General features: G+C 44.0%; 2 protein-coding genes across 3 annotated transcripts in view; both read left to right on the forward strand.

Annotated features, from left to right (window-relative positions):
* Window positions 1–8,550, forward strand: part of LOC117418158 (uncharacterized protein C7orf50 homolog) — a 55,745-nt gene extending 47,195 nt beyond the window's left edge. Inside the window, exons 3-5 of the mRNA XM_034030797.3 lie at window positions 4,291–4,499; window positions 6,648–6,729; window positions 7,512–8,550. Of these exons, the coding sequence (XP_033886688.2) occupies window positions 4,291–4,499; window positions 6,648–6,729; window positions 7,512–7,688 (468 nt within the window). The 3' untranslated portion in view covers window positions 7,689–8,550. The remainder of the gene's footprint in view (window positions 1–4,290; window positions 4,500–6,647; window positions 6,730–7,511) is intronic.
* A 4,232-nt stretch (window positions 8,551–12,782) lies between these two features.
* c13h8orf33 (chromosome 13 C8orf33 homolog) lies at window positions 12,783–16,871 on the forward strand. 2 transcript variants are annotated; one of them, XM_034030117.3, is made up of 8 exons: window positions 12,783–12,920; window positions 13,305–13,355; window positions 13,695–13,785; window positions 13,996–14,130; window positions 14,331–14,830; window positions 15,660–15,750; window positions 15,885–16,031; window positions 16,326–16,871. In XM_034030117.3, the coding sequence occupies exons 2-8, from the start codon at window positions 13,347–13,349 to the stop codon at window positions 16,523–16,525; spliced, it is 1,173 nt and encodes a 390-aa protein (XP_033886008.1). In that variant the 5' UTR covers window positions 12,783–12,920; window positions 13,305–13,346; the 3' UTR covers window positions 16,526–16,871. The 2 variants fall into 2 exon arrangements, with proteins under 2 accessions (XP_033886008.1, XP_033886009.1); XM_034030118.3 differs by having other exon boundaries at window positions 14,445–14,830.
* Window positions 16,872–16,879: the final 8 nt, after the last annotated feature.

The raw sequence follows: 16,879 nt of genomic DNA on the forward strand, positions 1-16,879 counted from the left end.
TTTAAAATATGGTCTCTTAGCTGTATGACCACCCCCACCACCCACTTTTAAAACATTTTTTTGATTGGGTTTCAAGTACAACACATGAAGACGTTGGGTTAGAGGAAGGGCCAACTTTATTCTATAACGTTCTCCTTGAGATTTTCCTAACTGAAGACCAGATGAGGTGAGAGATAATATTGCTTGTGACAAGTAAGAGGGGATGGGATGTGTTTTAAAACCCTGGGGTTAGCACTCCTTTTAAGCAAATATTACAATACAGTGGCACCCAAACGTAGTCACACCATCAAAAAGAACTCCACAGAACACAAGCATTACCAAATGTTTTTAACCGAATAATAAAACTGTGGCTTTGCTGGAGTCGTTTGCTGTGAAAGCCAGTGCTGCTGAACGGCATATTCCTGCATGCTTGTGTGTTTGTGCGTGCTCTTCATTTCACTCTCCAGCTAGTGAGTGTTCTGTGTTCTATACTGTAGCTGTTCAGTCCCAGTGGGGTTGTACAGTTCTCTGCTTTGCATTCCTCTTTTCTCTGCTTGATCCTTCCTGTCAGGGGGGCCCTCTCATGCTTCTCTCGTGCTCGAGAACGCATATTGTTACACACACTCTCTGCCAGCTTGGAAACATTTCTGCTCTCAATGATTTTATTAAAAAAAAACACACAGAAGTCCAGCAGACCTAGATTTTTCAACTTTCAAATTTTATTAATGTAAACTCCTTTTTACACTGTGCTGTGTGGTGAGGAGTGCAAGCGTTTTCTGAGTCTGACCAAGCAACAGATCATCTTGGTGCACTCTCAGTCCAAATCTAGGCACCTCAGTAAGGGCCTAATTTCTAATTGGCATCCTTGCACTTGAATCAGTTTTCTTCTGTACATTTTATGTGGCTTTTGGTTAATAAAAATATGAACTTTCTTTCTTTCTTTCTTTCTTTCTTTTTCTTTCTTTCTTTCTTTCTTTCTTTCTTTCTTTCTTTCTTTCTTTCTTTCTTTCTTTCTTTCTTTCTTTCTTTCTTTCTTTCTTTCTTTCTTTCTTTCTTTCTTTCAGGAGTCGTGTGTCTCAATGGCCGGTAATACTTTTGGGATTGGGGTTAGGGTGGGATTGCTATAAGAAGTCAGATTATTTCTCTCTCTCTCTCTCTCTGTCTGTCTCTCTCTCTCTCTCTCTCTCTCTCTGTCTCTCTCTCTCTCTGTCTGTCTCAGATCTGTTTTATGAGAAGGAACGCTCACGGGCGGTTGGAACAGGGTGGGGTGGTTGTCTCATCGTGTTGATCATAACAGAAAGCAGCAGAAGAAATCAAATGGAATTGAGATTACTCAAATAAGCCAGAGGATAGGGGTCGGGGGGGGGGGGGGGGGGGGTGTTTTGGAAAGGCAGTTTGGAAGCCCACAAATTGCTATGGTGGGGAAGGCACTGCCAGAAAGGGGGTCTTGTGGGGGGAGAGATACAAGAGAAGGCACTGAGGTTTCTTAGATCTAGACGCAGACTTGTATTTTTTGGGAAAAATATATTAAGTGCAGGCCTAAGGTCTCTCATTTTATATGCTTGTGGTTTTGTCACCAGTTTTTGTTTGTATTATGGTTATCGTATTCCAGATGCAGTAATATTCCAAGGTCTGTGTTACATGATGAAAGTGATTTATAGACCATGCAGTCAGATTCGCTGCTCAGCGCTTCCCATGTTCTAGACAGGTACAGTCAATGACAAGGAGGAGAGCCGTTTTGAATTGTTGTATTGCCTAAAAGAATAAACATCGCAAAGTAAGGTTCCTACACACTGCTAGAATTCAAACTCAACATCCAGTGTGGAGTAGTGGTTAGGGCTCTGGACTCTTGACCGGAGGGTTGTGGGTTCAATCCCCAGTGGGGGACACTGCTGTTGTACCCTTGAGCAAGGTACTTTACCTAGATTGCTCCAGTAAAAACCCAACTGTATAAATGGGTAATTGTATGTAAAAATAATGTGATATCTGTATAATGTGAAATAATGTATAATGTGATATGTTGTAACAATTGTAAGTCGCCCTGGATAAGGGCGTCTGCTAAGAAATAAATAATAATAATAATAATTACACTACAGTCCTAAGTATGAACCGTTTCTTTGAGGCTTCACTTAATGCAGGCCAACAATTAAAAATCATAAATCCTGCCCCACGAGGTTTCTGGAGCTCAAACCACAAGCAGCCTGGAAGAATCTCCAAACGCAACTAAAGACTAGAAAATGGAAACCATGTGCGAAACGAGAAAGAACTCTCCCGTCTCCAATACACAGAGAAGCAGAGTCTGCAGCACGAGATACAAATTCAATCAAATTCAATCAATACAGAGGAATACGTATTCCTGTAGATTTCAGCAAGACGTTTAATCATCAACAGGATAGTGTGTGTTTTTAGTAACACCTTTTTAAATTGTAGCATTTGTTTAGCCTTGTACATGTTCATGTTAGTATCCTCTAGTTTAGCTTTATTAATAACTGCATGACAAGCAGAGGCAAGGAGGTGCAGATTCAGTAAACCATTCGCTCCCTTTAAGAGCGCTGGGATCGACAGGGTTAAGCCCTGTTGTGTTCTACACCCCACAGTGGACTGGGAATAGTGTTGCTCTTGGATTTACAAAGGAGGCCTTTGTTTGCCAAACATCTCTGTTTAAGAATCTGTATGTACAGTGAGGCAGCCTGTTTTATTAGATTGCAAGGATTTTCTTTTTAAACCTAATTGGGTCAAATGAAGAGAGGATGTGATTAGAGCCATACCGTACAGCTTCAGCAACCAAGAAAGCTCCCAGTGGTGCCACATACAGCCCTAAGTGGACAAGTTTGGCATAACTTTCAAATAAATTCAAACCAGTGAGCTTGGGTTGCAGATGCTTCAGTTTGGAGCTACCGAAGAGACCCAGATGGTTTGAAAAACAATCTAAATATAGAGGCCTGAGGCCGGTGTCTTGTTATTAAAATTCATATTTGAGGATGAAGTCCTTTTTGAAATGTGAACAAGAGTTTTGCAAATGTATATTTGCACTGTTTGGTTCCCCAAAGAGTTTTAATCCCTAGTGTGCAACGTGGAGTATTGCTAACTAACACACCTGTATGCTGAGGTCTCGTTACCTAGTTACCACGCGTAGGAGGCCGCAGACGGAGTGAACAGCTGTTGGCCACACCCTCATTAGAACCTATGAGAATTGGAATTCCAAACATTTCAAAATTCCAGCGCTGTTCCTGAACAATCAGCAGTGACAGTTTAAATATGGTAATTCCAGGTGGTTAGCTGGAGATTGGAAACGGTAAATTACTGTACATGTACTGACTCTAAATGTGTTGCCATGGGCTCACTGCCCACCTCCTAGTCGCGTTGAGAGCGGCTCCTCTTGCAACAAAGACCTACAAGGTTTGAGGTAGGCGGCAAGCATTTATCAAAGTGTAATTGAGGCCAGAACAGTAGAAATCCTAATATCTAGATCCAGGCCTCCAGTCACCCGTCACCTTGTTCAGTATGGGGCGGCCTTCGCTTCCTGAGCCAAACCAGCAAGGAAAGCTGCTCTCTGGCTTTTTCAGGGCTTTTGCTTTTTAATATGTGTGTGTGTGTGTGTGTGTGTGTGTGTGTGTGTGTTTTTGTTGCTCATGGCTAAGCAATAAGAAACAGATTTAAGTATTAATCTTGCCCAAAATATAAATACTGTAGCGTAATAAACTTGAGCTTGGCAATCCCAGAGCAAGTATGAACAGAGAGTACAAACCTTTCCAAGTGTAAAGAGTAGTGTCATATCATCATTAACAACTCAGTGTTACTAATGTGTGTTACTTTCATCCAGCTTGCCTACAGTAACAAAATAAAATCTATATTCCCAGTGATTTGTTCTTTTGTGCATCAGCCAACCTTTTTCATTAAGAGGAGTAACCCTTTTAAAGCATGTGGTGCATGCTTTAGCATTGTAGGCTTTGTTTGTGAAACAGCGGGCTCAGTGAAAGTATCCATTTCAACGCCTGCTAATTGTACGGCATGCCGTTTTCCTTTGACTTTCATCACTAACTGCCGACGCTAATTCTGAATAGAAAAAAAACTGTTTACAATATCTGGAAAATATCTCCTTAAATGTTTTGCATTTGCAGGAAGCAGCTCACTGGCGCCTATATATCAAAGCCATTTATTCCATATTGTGACTGGGGGGGATTGGGGGGGATTGGGGGGGGACTTTTGGATTTCTACACTGAAAGTGCCTCATTAAAGCCCGGCAGAACTAACTATAAATGTGTGTGTGTGTGTGTGTGTGTGCGTGTGTGTGTGTGTGTTGTTTTCTAGGAGCCAGAAGAGGTTCTTCGTGAGGTACAGGGAGAGGAGGAGGATGAAGAGGGCTTAACGCTGGAGGAGAGGAGGATTCTGGAACGAAAGATCAAGAAGGAGCGTAAGAAGGAGGAGAAGCAGCAGATGAAGGAAGCTGGGGTCAGCGCTCAGGAGACGGAGCCTGTGAAGCCGTCCGGGTCGGAGATGGCCCAGGACTATCTGACCTGGTAAGAGAGGGAGGGCGGGGGGGCGGGCGGAGACTCTAGTGTCTGCTCCTTATGACTCGAACAGTGTGACGTTACCAGGGGACATAAATCAGCAGGAGCAATGTCAGTCACACTAATGAACTGGAATAGAAGAGACAAGCAACCTTGGCACTTCCAGACCATCCCATTGCAACTTGTCCCTTAATTTATTTAATTGACCCTGCTCAAGATCAGTTAAGTCATGAAGGACCTAAAGTGGACTAGCAGAGTCAAAGTGACAAATGAAGTAGAACTAATGAAGCATTCATGTCCAACGCAGCTGTCCATGCCTGCTGGATTGCTGCCCGTGGCAGCAGTCAGATGTCCAAGTCGAAGGAGGTGTTCTCTTTTATTTGTTTCAAGTGTAAGCGGCTGTCCAAACAAGTTGTTGTAAATTATCTTCCTTTTGGAGTCAGCTATTCTGTTTTCTAGAGAAGTTATTTTATTGCCTTGTGAATTTGTATTTCCACTGCAAAGTATGGATGGAGAGAGTAAAATAAAAGCAGGGTGATGGCTAACCTTCGCTTAATCACATGGTCATCCTCCGGTACCGCCACAGCGGCGCAGTAATGTGGTTTTCACTTGTGGCTACAGGAAGTACGTCCAGGCCTGCCTTCCTACTTCGTACAGCGTCTGGCAGACAGGCATGAATGAGGCTCGTTCATCGAGCCTCATTCATCATATGTTTTCAGTTGAAGTCCATCTCGAAGGATTAAAAAAAAAAAAAAAGTCAAAAAGTGTGGATGAGTTTCAGAAGAGCTAACATAACATTGTAACAGCTGCTTTCCTTGATCAAAGAGGGACCTTTTGCACGGGCTCTGCAAGCACTGAATTCGAGACAAAGAAAGTAACGAAGGACAAAGCAACGACTGAGCGGTTTTATAATATAACTGCTTCAGTATGTTTGTGTAACATGAAAATAATTTAGGACTATCTTCAAGTACCTCCGTAGATTTCAGACTCCACCTAATTAAGGTAAGTGTGCATCTACATTTAGATGTACAGGTTTGTAATTGGTCATCGGTCACCCTGTTTATGTTACATGTCTAATATGGGAACTGTAAGGAAGGACATGCAACTGCCATTGGAACATTTAGAACTCACTCAATACTTTTACAATGTTTGTTTGTTTGGAATATTTCACAAAAGACTCTTTGAGCTAGTCTCTTAAGAGGGTTGTTAAAGAAAGATGTACAGTGTAACTGCGCAGGCCATTCGGCTCCTGTGAAGATCACATTGTCTTCTATGTGATGTGGTCAGCTGTCCTCGCCAGGGCGCTCCTCAGTTATTACTTGTCTTAGTCACACATATGTGCCTCGCTGGATGGATTGAGACCTGCAGGGTTTTTAATTCATCGTTGCAAGCGTTTCTGGGAATCATGTGTGGTGCATGTGATAGTGTCGACCGTTAACCTTGTGTCTTAGCGGTACTGCAGATGACTGATGATTGTGTATGAAGTATTTGTTTGTGTTTCAATAATTCTATCGTTTGTCGTCCCAAACTGGTTAGATTTTGTTCATGTTTGCTTTGCGATTTTTTTTTTTTATTGCAAAGCAACGCAGATTAAAGCTTTGCCCTTTGAACCTTGGGGTCGTAGACAGATACGCCTCGGCTTCTCTAGACAAGGAGCCCCCTGGGTAAGGTGGGCATGCAGTGTCAGCCACTTTCAGACTGTCTCAGAATGAAACAACTGATATTGCAAAACCCTTACTGAATTTTTTTTTTTTTTTTAAAAACAAATAGGACTAATGTTTAATCAAGTCAGGAAGCTGCTTTGAAGATGAAGCGAAGGTTTCTTTGCACCCTCGGTCAGTCTGTAAAAACTTTGCACAGCCAAACAATCCGGGAGAAATTGGTTACTTTGTTAAAAAAAAAAAAAAAAAACCCTAAATAACATTGCCTGCATGAGGAACTGTAATTGTGTGAGAGAGAGAGAGAGTTATTTGGGTGGCCCTGCGCTATACATCCGTTACTTTGTGTGTAACCCTAAGCGGTAAACTCTCTGTGCTACCTTATCATCGGTCTGATTTTACTGCTGTTTTTCTTTTAGCCTTGTTAAGAGTACAACTGTAGCACTGTAGAAAGTAAAACAGTTATTATTGACTTTCGTGCACCTTGTTTGTTTTGCAGTTGGTCCAAAAACCGCAAAGACTGGAGATTTCAAAAGACGAGACAGACCTGGCTTCTGCAGCACATGTTTGACAGCGACAAGGTATGAAACACAAACCGTCATTTGAGTGGATAAAACAGCGAGCCTTCCCGGAGACGGATAATTAGAGGAAAACCTGGAGATCTGAGATGACTGCGTTGCACGCAGACCACTGATTTAAAAAAATAAATAAATAAATAAACAAACAGAATCCAACATCCTAATCCAGCTATGATGTTTCACTTCAACCCTCCTGGTAATAGAAGCATGCTGAAAAAAGTACTACAGTTTGGCACTGAGCTAACACGTTGGGTAGGTGGCAAACATCCCATTTTCCAGTCTTTAGCCGCTTGCCTGCCTGCTAAACAAAACCATCTTTTTAGTGGAATTACTGTATTGAGTGATTTTCATTTTTTAGCTTGCAGGCTGCATACTGTTTCAACTGCTGATCACTAGTGTAGATCCTGTATAAAAGCCAAGCTTTGACCTTGCTCTGCTACAGGGATGGGTATGCTGTGAATGTGTTAAGATGTGTTGCTGGATAGATCCCCTGAGATCATTTACACGGATATCCAGCTCCCACTTATACAGGCAAGAGGGACTGAATACTTATTTGAGAATTAGCCAGGGGTAGGGAGGGAATTTGGAGCAAAACCAATACCCCCCACCTCCTCTCTTTTTTTATTTATTTATTTATTTTTCATGTTACAGCTACCTAGACCAAGGGACCTGTTGGATTTTCCTTTAGTGAAATATATACAAAACCTTATCCCATTGAGCCTTCTCCCCGCGTATCTCGAAGTTCTCCCTGTCTCACGGACCGCTTCTTTCTAACCCGCTCGCAGCTTCCTGATGAGTTCTTCGCAGTGATGCTGGAGTATCTGGATGGGCTGAAGGGCGGCGCTCGCGAGACCACGGTGAAGAAGGCAGAGTCCGTCATCAGAGGCTGCGAGGATTCGGAAGACAGCGCCGCTGCGGTGAAGGCAGGACGAGCCAGAGAGGTCATCCAGCTTCTCTCCTAAACCTGCCTGCTTCCGAACAGCCTGGCGTGGGAGAGAGAGACTGGGCATGGAGGTGGAGACCGCAGCTTGAGAGGTCTGGATTGGTTCATCTGTCCAGCAGGTTTGCAGGGATCTTTGCAAAGAAGTTATCACCCTGGAAAGCGTAGATTAGAAGCAAAGCTGAAATGAAGCACGTGCCCAAAGCAGTGATGTGCTTTTGCAATAATTCCTGCAAACAGATGAACCAATCAGGGGAAACAGCAGACTCCCTGTATACCATCTTAAACTAATCAAGAGGCTTGTAATATCAATGTTCATTTAAATAGCCTTGCCTTTTATTTTGTATCTGTTGAATGTCCTGTATCAGAATAGGTGTTGAGTGAAGTCACTAGCCTGGGACTCCTGCCAAGGTGCTGTATATTAGAGTATCCTAGGCTTGTCAGTATTCCGCCCTTTCCGTCACCCAATAGGAATCCCGGGTATTCCCACTTCTCTCGTCATTCTCCAGATGTGCTGCTGTTTTTTAGCATACAGTTGTGTAATATCCTGGAATTCTGGTGTTCTGGACAGGTCTGTCTGTTCATTCCTTAAGGAATGAAACAGTAAAGTGAAACTCTCCACCTGCCAACAGCAGATTTATGTCCCTGATCTCCTCTCTCTCCTCTCTCTCTCTCTCTCTCTCTCTCTCCTCTCTCTCTCTCTCTCTCTCTCTCTCTCTCTCTCTCTCTCTCTCTCTCTCTCTCTCATTGCATGTTGTACATCAGCAATTGGAATCCATGGTATATAAAACTTTTTTTTTGTAATGATACTGGCTGATGGTTCTTTTGCAGCATTTGAACTGTTTTGTTTTAATAAATGCAGAGAATGTATTTTATTAATGTCAGCAGAGTTTTGTTTTGCGTTTTTTGTACGGTTGTTATATTCTTCTGTCTTCCCACAATCCCATTAAAGTTGATGTCACATATATTTTGGCAAGGCTTTCTAAATCTTCCAACTAAATATAAACACACAGATATACATCAATACAGGATGTAGTAATGTTTTGAGGGAATGCTGGGACCAAGCCTTTTGTTTTGTCAGCAGACCGAAACAGAAACGTCTAAACTGACCTGGTGAAGGGAAGTTCTGTCTCAATAAGGGCGTCCGCGCAGGATGTCTTTGAGAAGGAAGCTGTAAAACCAGATACATTAATGATTGTCAGTCAACCATCCGACAGAAAACCTGTTTCCATGAATATGACAGCGGAGCACCTGAGTGCTCTGAACACAACTTCCAGCAGCCTGGCCTCTAATCTCACCGGGGAGAGCGAAGAAAGGCAAGCATTGGAATGGAGAGGATGCAGAAAAGCAAAATCCTAGAGAACAGTGTGGCTGGACTGGGTCACAGAAGCAGTGCTATTCAATGAGCACAGTGTGGCTGGACTGGGTCACAGAAGCAGTGCTATTCAATGAGCACAGTGTGGCTGGACTGGGTCACAGAAGCAGTGCTATTCAATGAGCACAGTGTGGCTGGACTGGGTCACAGCAGCATTGCTATTCAATGAGCACAGTGTGGCTGGACTGGGTCACAGAAGCAGTGCTATTCAATGAGCACAGTGTGGCTGGACTGGGTCACAGAAGCAGTGCTATTCAATGAGCACAGTGTGGCTGGACTGGGTCACAGCAGCAGTGCTATTCAATGAGCACAGTGTGGCTGGACTGGGTCACAGAAGCAGTGCTATTCAATGAGAACAGTGTGGCTGGACTGGGTCACAGAAGCAGTGCTATTCAATGAGCACAGTGTGGCTGGACTGGGTCACAGAAGCAGTGCTATTCAATGAGCACAGTGTGGCTGGACTGGGTCACAGAAGCAGTGCTATTCAATGAGCACAGTGTGGCTGGACTGGGTCACAGAAGCAGTGCTATTCAATGAGCACAGTGTGGCTGGACTGGGTCACAGAAGCAGTGCTATTCAATGAGCACAGTGTGGCTGGACTGGGTCACAGAAGCAGTGCTATTCAATGAGCAGTGTGGCTGGACTGGGTCACAGAAGCAGTGCTATTCAATGAGCACAGTGTGGCTGGACTGGGTCACAGAAGCAGTGCTATTCAATGAGCAGTGTGGCTGGACTGGGTCACAGAAGCAGTGCTATTCAATGAGCACAGTGTGGCTGGACTGGGTAACAGACACAGTGCTATTCAATGAGAACAGTGTGGCTGGACTGGGTCACAGAAGCAGTGCTATGCAATGTTTCAGCTTTAACCCACTGACACCCCTTAGGCAGGTGTAGTATTTTATGTCAGTCTGTAATGCTTCAATGCCTATTCATTCACAACCACACCAGAATTTTCTTAATCACTTAGGTGCGGTTTTATTTGTTTTACCGGGTGTCAGGGCTGAATTTAAATACCATAGGTATTTTTAAATTGTTTTTATCTGTTGAACTGGTTGAACTCGAAGGGATCAGTCTTTCCATTAATCATGAATGCTTCTGTCTTCTTGACTGACTAGCTGAATGAAGGGAGGGAGGCAGGCAGGCAGGCAAGCCGAGAGCTGTCAGCTACTTCATGTCTGACATGATTCCCTTACCACAGACATCTGGGGCACGTTAGAGAGGGTGGTCCTGATGTGTAAACCCCCCTCCCCCCTAAAAAAAAACTGTAAGCACAGAATGTGTTTGCCCATCTGTGCAAAATACCCTGTGTATTAAAATAATGGGAGCCACAGGGACTGCATACGAAGCACGGGGAGGGAGGTCTAAAGCCCTTTATACAGCTGTTGAGACACGAGTTCAAATCTGTTTTTGGTCTCACCATTATTAGGCTTGGACTCCACTCTGCTCCAATTTACTTCTGTCCCACACGTCACATAAAAACACAAGCATTTGAGACGCTGCACTGAATCATCGAGGCACCACCCTGTAAACTAAATGAAACCGGGATGGTCATGCTTTAAATCACCCTACCTTTTAAAACAAGGTTGGTTTCAGTTGTAATAAACTACGTCCAGCGTACGAGACCAGAACCCTGCTACACTGCAGCATGTTTCCTTATCCCCTGCATGCTTGGAGTGGATGGAACCTGCACAGTAGGGTTCCTGTGCATGTGGTGAAACAGTACGCACACACACACAATCCCCACTGCAACACACAGACGCGGAAATGCAGGTGTAGACCAGTTTTGAGTCTCTCCCTCTGCCTCTCTCTCTCAGGATTTAATTGTATTATTATTTTTATGATTAAAACAGCTGTGACACCTTGTCCTGTTTTGTAAAACTGAGTCTATTAAAAAGGGCAAAGTCATTGAAAGTGAAAGGAAAACAAGCCCCTACACAGGGTTTGAAGCCAGGAATCAGTCCCCTGCCCCACCAGCTAACCAGCCAGCTGGCTCAGCTGCTGCATGAAAACATTTATTACATTTTGTGATGAGGCTGGGATAAGCTGCGACTAAGCTCTCAACGTGGTTTCGTTTGTGACTTGAACTGGATTCAAAGCCAAACCTTACAGGTCTCGAAAGTAAATTCAACAATACTTTAAGAAAAATTAGGGATTAACACTTGTGCCTCATGTGGGAGGTGAACAGACTACCCTACAAATCAGTGTCCAGTGCGCTAGCAACTGAGTCAGCCACACGCCTGCTTAACGCCAACTGGTACCTGAATTCATTTGTATACCATGTAGGGGCACAATATGGATAATAGAGGTAGCAATATGAAAAAGAGTCCTGCACTGCCCCCTAGTGCCGATCCAGGTAATAATGCTTCATTTCCCCCCTGTTCAAATCCGATTCCCCACACAGTTAAAGATGTAGTATAGGACCACGGGTGTAGAGGGCAAGCCACACTTTGAATCCTGGGTTACTGGGGGTGGACAGTTCTTTACATTGCAGGTTATTATGACCTGCATTTGGGAGTTGCAATTAAATAGACCCTATGGCCCAATTCAATGAACTTTTCAGCTGTGAAATTGCTTTTTAGTTTCAGATACACGGTCTGTGTAACAAAGCAGAGGCAGGCTGGTCCTACCTGTACAGGTAGGTTCTGCTGTACTGCACTGTACCGTACACAGAACGTGTTGTCATCTGGTGGCTTCTTTTTAAACTGGCACAGATCAGTAAAGTTCAGTTTTGCAAACCTTTTAAATGCATAATTCATAGGAGGCCTACATAGTAATCTTGGCTTTGGCACCCACACCAGTTTGATGCCTATAGATCCACGCACAGCAGTTAACAATATGTGCTGCTGCCTGGATCACAATAACCAATACAGTGCTGTGGAATGGACAATCCCTGGCTGCACCACCTAGCCCTCTCCACTCTTTGCTTGAGAGGTCTACGTTGAGAGGCGTCGGAGAGCATAAGGACTCATTTCACTTGCATGTGTCACAAACCACAGTGACAGTAGAACAGCCCTCAACGCATCAGTAACCTTTCTGAACAGTTTTAGCTGCCAGGTGGTAATGTAGAAAATTGGGTCCTTGAATAAATAAAAGTAGAATAAAAAATCAAAAGGTATTGGCATTTAGGCACATATGAGACAGTGGTTTCAATAACAAGAGCTACATCATAGGCTGTAAGTAATTATTTTTGATTGTCTGTCTCTTAAACCCATGTAGCTTCAGACATGAGTCATGTTGCAACACTTTTCATTTGATTAATCGAAAACCGCTGTCTAGTTCACTGGTCTATTTCACAGTTCTGCTTTGGCGCACGCTACACAAATCACTTTCAGACAGACAACTGGACATCGTCAAAAATGCATTTTACTTTACAGTACAAACCGCGGCCTAGGGATGCTGTTCCCTGAAAAAACTTTCAATATGCATTTATAAAACTGCACCATGTTTAATTTTTTTTTCTCTAGAAAAGGGGAGGTCACTCAAGCTCGTTTTACCAAAGTTCAAAATTATTTACAGAAAGTAAGTTTTTATAACTATCTAAAAATGAGCATAAATAATCAGTCACATGGCTGCACAACCTGTTTCGTTACTTCTGAGGTGAAGTTAACATTAACAAAAACTGTTATTTGTACTGTATTTTTGTATTAATCTTAACAATATCAACAATAATAATTATTTTTATCAAACCGTGTAGATCAACGCTTGCTGCACGGTTTTATTCTGGAACCAAAGTAAAGTGATCACTGTGATTTTTGTTGTAGGGGGGACCCAAAAAATTGGGCGGACCGGTCTGAGGCAGGGGAGTTTCGTAAAAAAATGCGCGTTAGTTGATTTAATGAAGCGAGCGATAGATCAATTTGTGAGTGAAACGACTAAGAGGTAAGGTTTCTGTTCAGAACTACAATGTGCGAACTTCCAAATATAATTGTCAGAGAGCATTTCAATCACTTTGTTGCATTGGTTTGTACAGTAAATTGAACTTGCAGTTACTTACATGAACAGGACAGTGTAACTCGTAATCTGTGTGTGTGTTAGGCCAACTGGACAAATTAAATTGTCACAAACTAAAAACAGCTAATTAGAAATGAAACAGTATTCAAATATTGGATTTTTAAAGCATTTTCGTTAGCCCCAGCACTGAAATATACAATAATGTAGCTGTCTTGTACAGTACTGCCTCCTTCATCATTTCATGCAACAGGGATCAATTAGACGCAATGCTTTTAAAACGATCTTTAAATTTTTTTTTTTTTTTTTTTTCAGGAATGTGACATTGCTGTATTTTCTGTACCAGGTTATACTGTGATGGAAGAGGTAAACAAACAAAAATCAACACCATTGACTGACAGTATTTCTGAAATACTTTTATTAATATAATGTTTTAACAGCCATGCCAGCGTTATAATGATAATGACTCCAGTAGCGTGCTAGAGCACAGAAGTGCAATGTTGAAAATAAGCTACTAATATATCGCCTTGGTCAATGCCGAATGGAAGCCAGTGTGTTTTGAGTAGCTCAGTGGTTAGAGTGCTTGGCTGCAGTGCCGATGACGGTGTTAGTGTATGCTTTCTCTACACAGTAGTGTGAGGTGTAAAGATAGGATCTTCCTCTGTTTGCACGCAGCTCTGAAGGGTGTTGTGTTTCTTGTGACAGGCTCCTCAGGGCACGTTCCAGGATGAGCTTGACTGGTGTATCCAGCAACTGGAGAACGGATCGCTGACACTCAACCCTCGCCCCCACGCAGGTACGGTACATTTACAGAAACTTATACAATGGTGATGCAGAAAGGTGTTTAAAAAACACACACACACAATGCATTTGCAGTCTGGCTCCTCAGTATTAAAAAAATATATAATTCTACTGCAAGCTTGTGTGTGTGCGCATGCGTGTGTGCGCGCATGCAGGAGGTGCAGAGCCCTGTAAAGTCAGTGATATCTCCCTTCCCTCTGAGCAGAGGAGACGCAGCGCGTACTGAACTTGCTGCAGTCCCGGAGGGCCACCTTCGTCAGGAAGAGGCAGCTGATGCAGAAGGTTTTTGGGGATTACCGTCAAAAAATGGCAGAGGAGCACAAGCAACAGAGGAGGGAAGGTAGGAGGAGCCTGGGAACCGCTGGGGATAGTTTGGGAGTCTATGTTTATACAGTAAGGTTATGTAGTAGTATACAGCAGTCATTGATTAACTGGTTTTAGTAAAAAAAAAAGTAACCACCTTAAACAAAAAATACATGCGAGTTGTACCTTGGATAGAAACAGAAGCTGGATGTTTACGTCTTAATTTGGCCCCCCTAGCCCTGCTGGGAGAGGCTGTTTCAGGGTCTTTCTCGACGAGAAGAGAGCAGAGGGCGAAGGAGGGCTGGGACTTCACACCCAGCGACAATAGTTTTGCCTTCAACTTCTTTCCAGGGAGCACCGGCGAGGACGGCTCAGAGCCCGGGTCAGGAGCACCTGAGGAGTCAGCAGAAACGCACCCTGCCCCTGTAAGCCCAGGGACCTTGAGCTTCAACCCCCAGGAACCACAGAGTGCAGACTTTGCGTTCAATTTCCAAATCCCGTCGGAGGAGGCAGAGGGACAGGAGACAGCCCCACAGGGCACCCTCCCAGACCCCGGCAAAGGGAGTTCTGTGAATCCCCAAGTCGAAAGCCAAGGAGGGGAAACGAAGCCTTCGAAGAAGAAGAAAAAGAAGAAGGCATCTAATAAGAAACAAGAGGCAGACGAAACCGATGTCAACAAGAAACAAAGAGTGGAATCGCAGGGTAAAGAGGCGAGCCGCGCAGAGCAGCCAGCTTTGGTAAGTATCGTCACTGTGCTAAACTCTGTTCAAGTTACAGGTCCAGCGCCTTCTTTCTAATTGAAAGTGATTTGAAATGGCACTTGAGAATGTTTTTTTTTTTTTTGTAATCGTTAGACATGATTAGCTTTATTTATCCTTCTCTGGTTCTTAGTAAATTAAAGTATACATCTTTTTTTTTTTTTTTTTAAATTTAGTCGTTGCCAATTAGTTTTTATTATTTTCTCCCCAGTTTGAAATGCCCAATTATTTTTTAGGCTCAGCTCACTGCTACCACCCCTGCGCTGACTTGGGAGGGGCGAAGATGAACACACGCTGTCCTCCGAAGCGTGTGCCATCTGCCGCCCGCTTCTTTACACACTGCGAACTCACCGTGCAGCCGCCTCAGAGCTGCAGCGTCGGAGGACAACGCAGCTCTGGGCAGCTTACAGGCAAGCCCGGAGGCGCCCGGCCAGACTACAGGGGTCGCTGGTGCGCGGTGAGCCGAGGACACCCTGGCCAACCTAACCCTCCCTCCCCCCGGGCGACGCTCGGCCAATTGAGCGCCGCCCCCAGGAAGCTCCCGTCCACGGTCGGCTGTGGAATAGCCTGGACTCGAACTCGCTACGTCCAGGCTATACAGCGCATCCTGCACTCTAGCGAGTGCTTTTACTGGATGCGCCACTCGGGAGCCCAAGTACACATCTTTTTAAATGATTTAGCTTCTTCTTCAATAGATTTACTTGCAGTCCTCTAACCCACATACAGTTCTTTGTATTTTTCCATCTTCTGTTTCAATAAAGGGGCTTCTCAATTAATTGGTCTCTTGTCTGTTTCCCGTGTGGCGCAGTCTTCTGAGCAGCAGCTGAGCCGTGAGCTGGACTGGTGCATCGAGCAGCTGGAGCTGGGACTGAAAACACAGAAATCGACTCCGAAGCAGGGTGAGTCAGCTGTGCGAGTTTTAGAAATAGTTTGTAGGAGGAATAAGTGAAATGGTCAGAGAAGCGTGGCATGTTCGTGCTTGTTTTATCCCAGCCCTGAGTGGGTGGTGCTCTTAACGTCCTTGGTGTTGCAGTGGAGGAGGCTGTGCGCGCAGTAAGGACGCTACGCAGCAGCAAGGCCCCGCTGGCGAAGAAGCGGCAGGTGATGAGGACAATGCTGGGGGACTACAGGAAGAAGATGGAGGCGGAGAGGCTCAATCAGGTTAAACTAATGCAGACAGGTGAGTGGAGGGGCATGCATGCTTCTACATGCTGCAAGAGAGAGATCAGGAGGACTTGTGTATGCAATTTATTTTATGCAAGAATGACAGTCGCAAGAATTGTATAATGTATTGGTGGTTCATTCAGTGCAAATTTGGTTCTGGAGAAAATGCCATCAGGGCTTTTATGTTGCATATGTTGTGAGGTGTAAAGGTAGGGGCTGGATCTCCCTCTGTTCGTAGACAGTCTTGCATTTTTGACAACCTTAATTACTTTGTATGCTTTTTTAACTTGACTTGTTAATGTGTTTGCAGCTTCAAAGTCTGCCCGAGTATCAGCTGTCACAAAGCTCCCCAAGAGCCAAGTCTTACACAAGAGAGGAAACCTGAAGGCACGGGAGGGGCCAGAGGAGCCAGGCTGCTCTGAGACTTCAGGAGAGGGGGCTCAGAGCTCCAGCACAGAGAGGTTTACCTTTACACCAGCGCAGGAGGAGTTCCGATTCAACTTCTTCTGAAGCGCCGAACTGCTGTCTCTGAAGTGGGTGACACCGAGGACAAGCATTGACCAGCAAGTCTGCATAGTCCTGAGTTTACCATTTTTAAACGTTTCTAGTGCTACCTGTTTGTGTCACAGAGTAAACCAATAAGCACATGGGTGTTGTTATGTTTACTGATAAACTGGACGTACTCCCATCTCACTGCTTCTCAGTGTGGAGCTCTATCTTTAAGAAATAATAACACTGCCCCAATTTTCTTTAATGGATATTAAAGGACAGAGAGCAACAGGGCGCGGTGGAATATGCCTACAATTGAGTTGATGTAGTGCCTTTTTTCATATTAAACTAAAAGATCTTAAAGTAATTTGAAAT

The sequence above is a fragment of the Acipenser ruthenus genome, chromosome 13, assembly GCF_902713425.1.
Source record: "Acipenser ruthenus chromosome 13, fAciRut3.2 maternal haplotype, whole genome shotgun sequence".
NCBI lineage: Eukaryota > Metazoa > Chordata > Actinopteri > Acipenseriformes > Acipenseridae > Acipenser > Acipenser ruthenus.

Excerpts from the sequence above, each read along its gene's own strand:
- c13h8orf33 (XM_034030117.3), top strand. Across the intron at positions 14,131-14,330 it reads CAAGCAACAGAGGAGGGAAG|CCCTGCTGGGAGAGGCTGTT; the intron begins GTAGGAGGAGCC and ends TGGCCCCCCTAG. Across the intron at positions 15,751-15,884 it reads GAAATCGACTCCGAAGCAGG|TGGAGGAGGCTGTGCGCGCA; the intron begins GTGAGTCAGCTG and ends TTGGTGTTGCAG.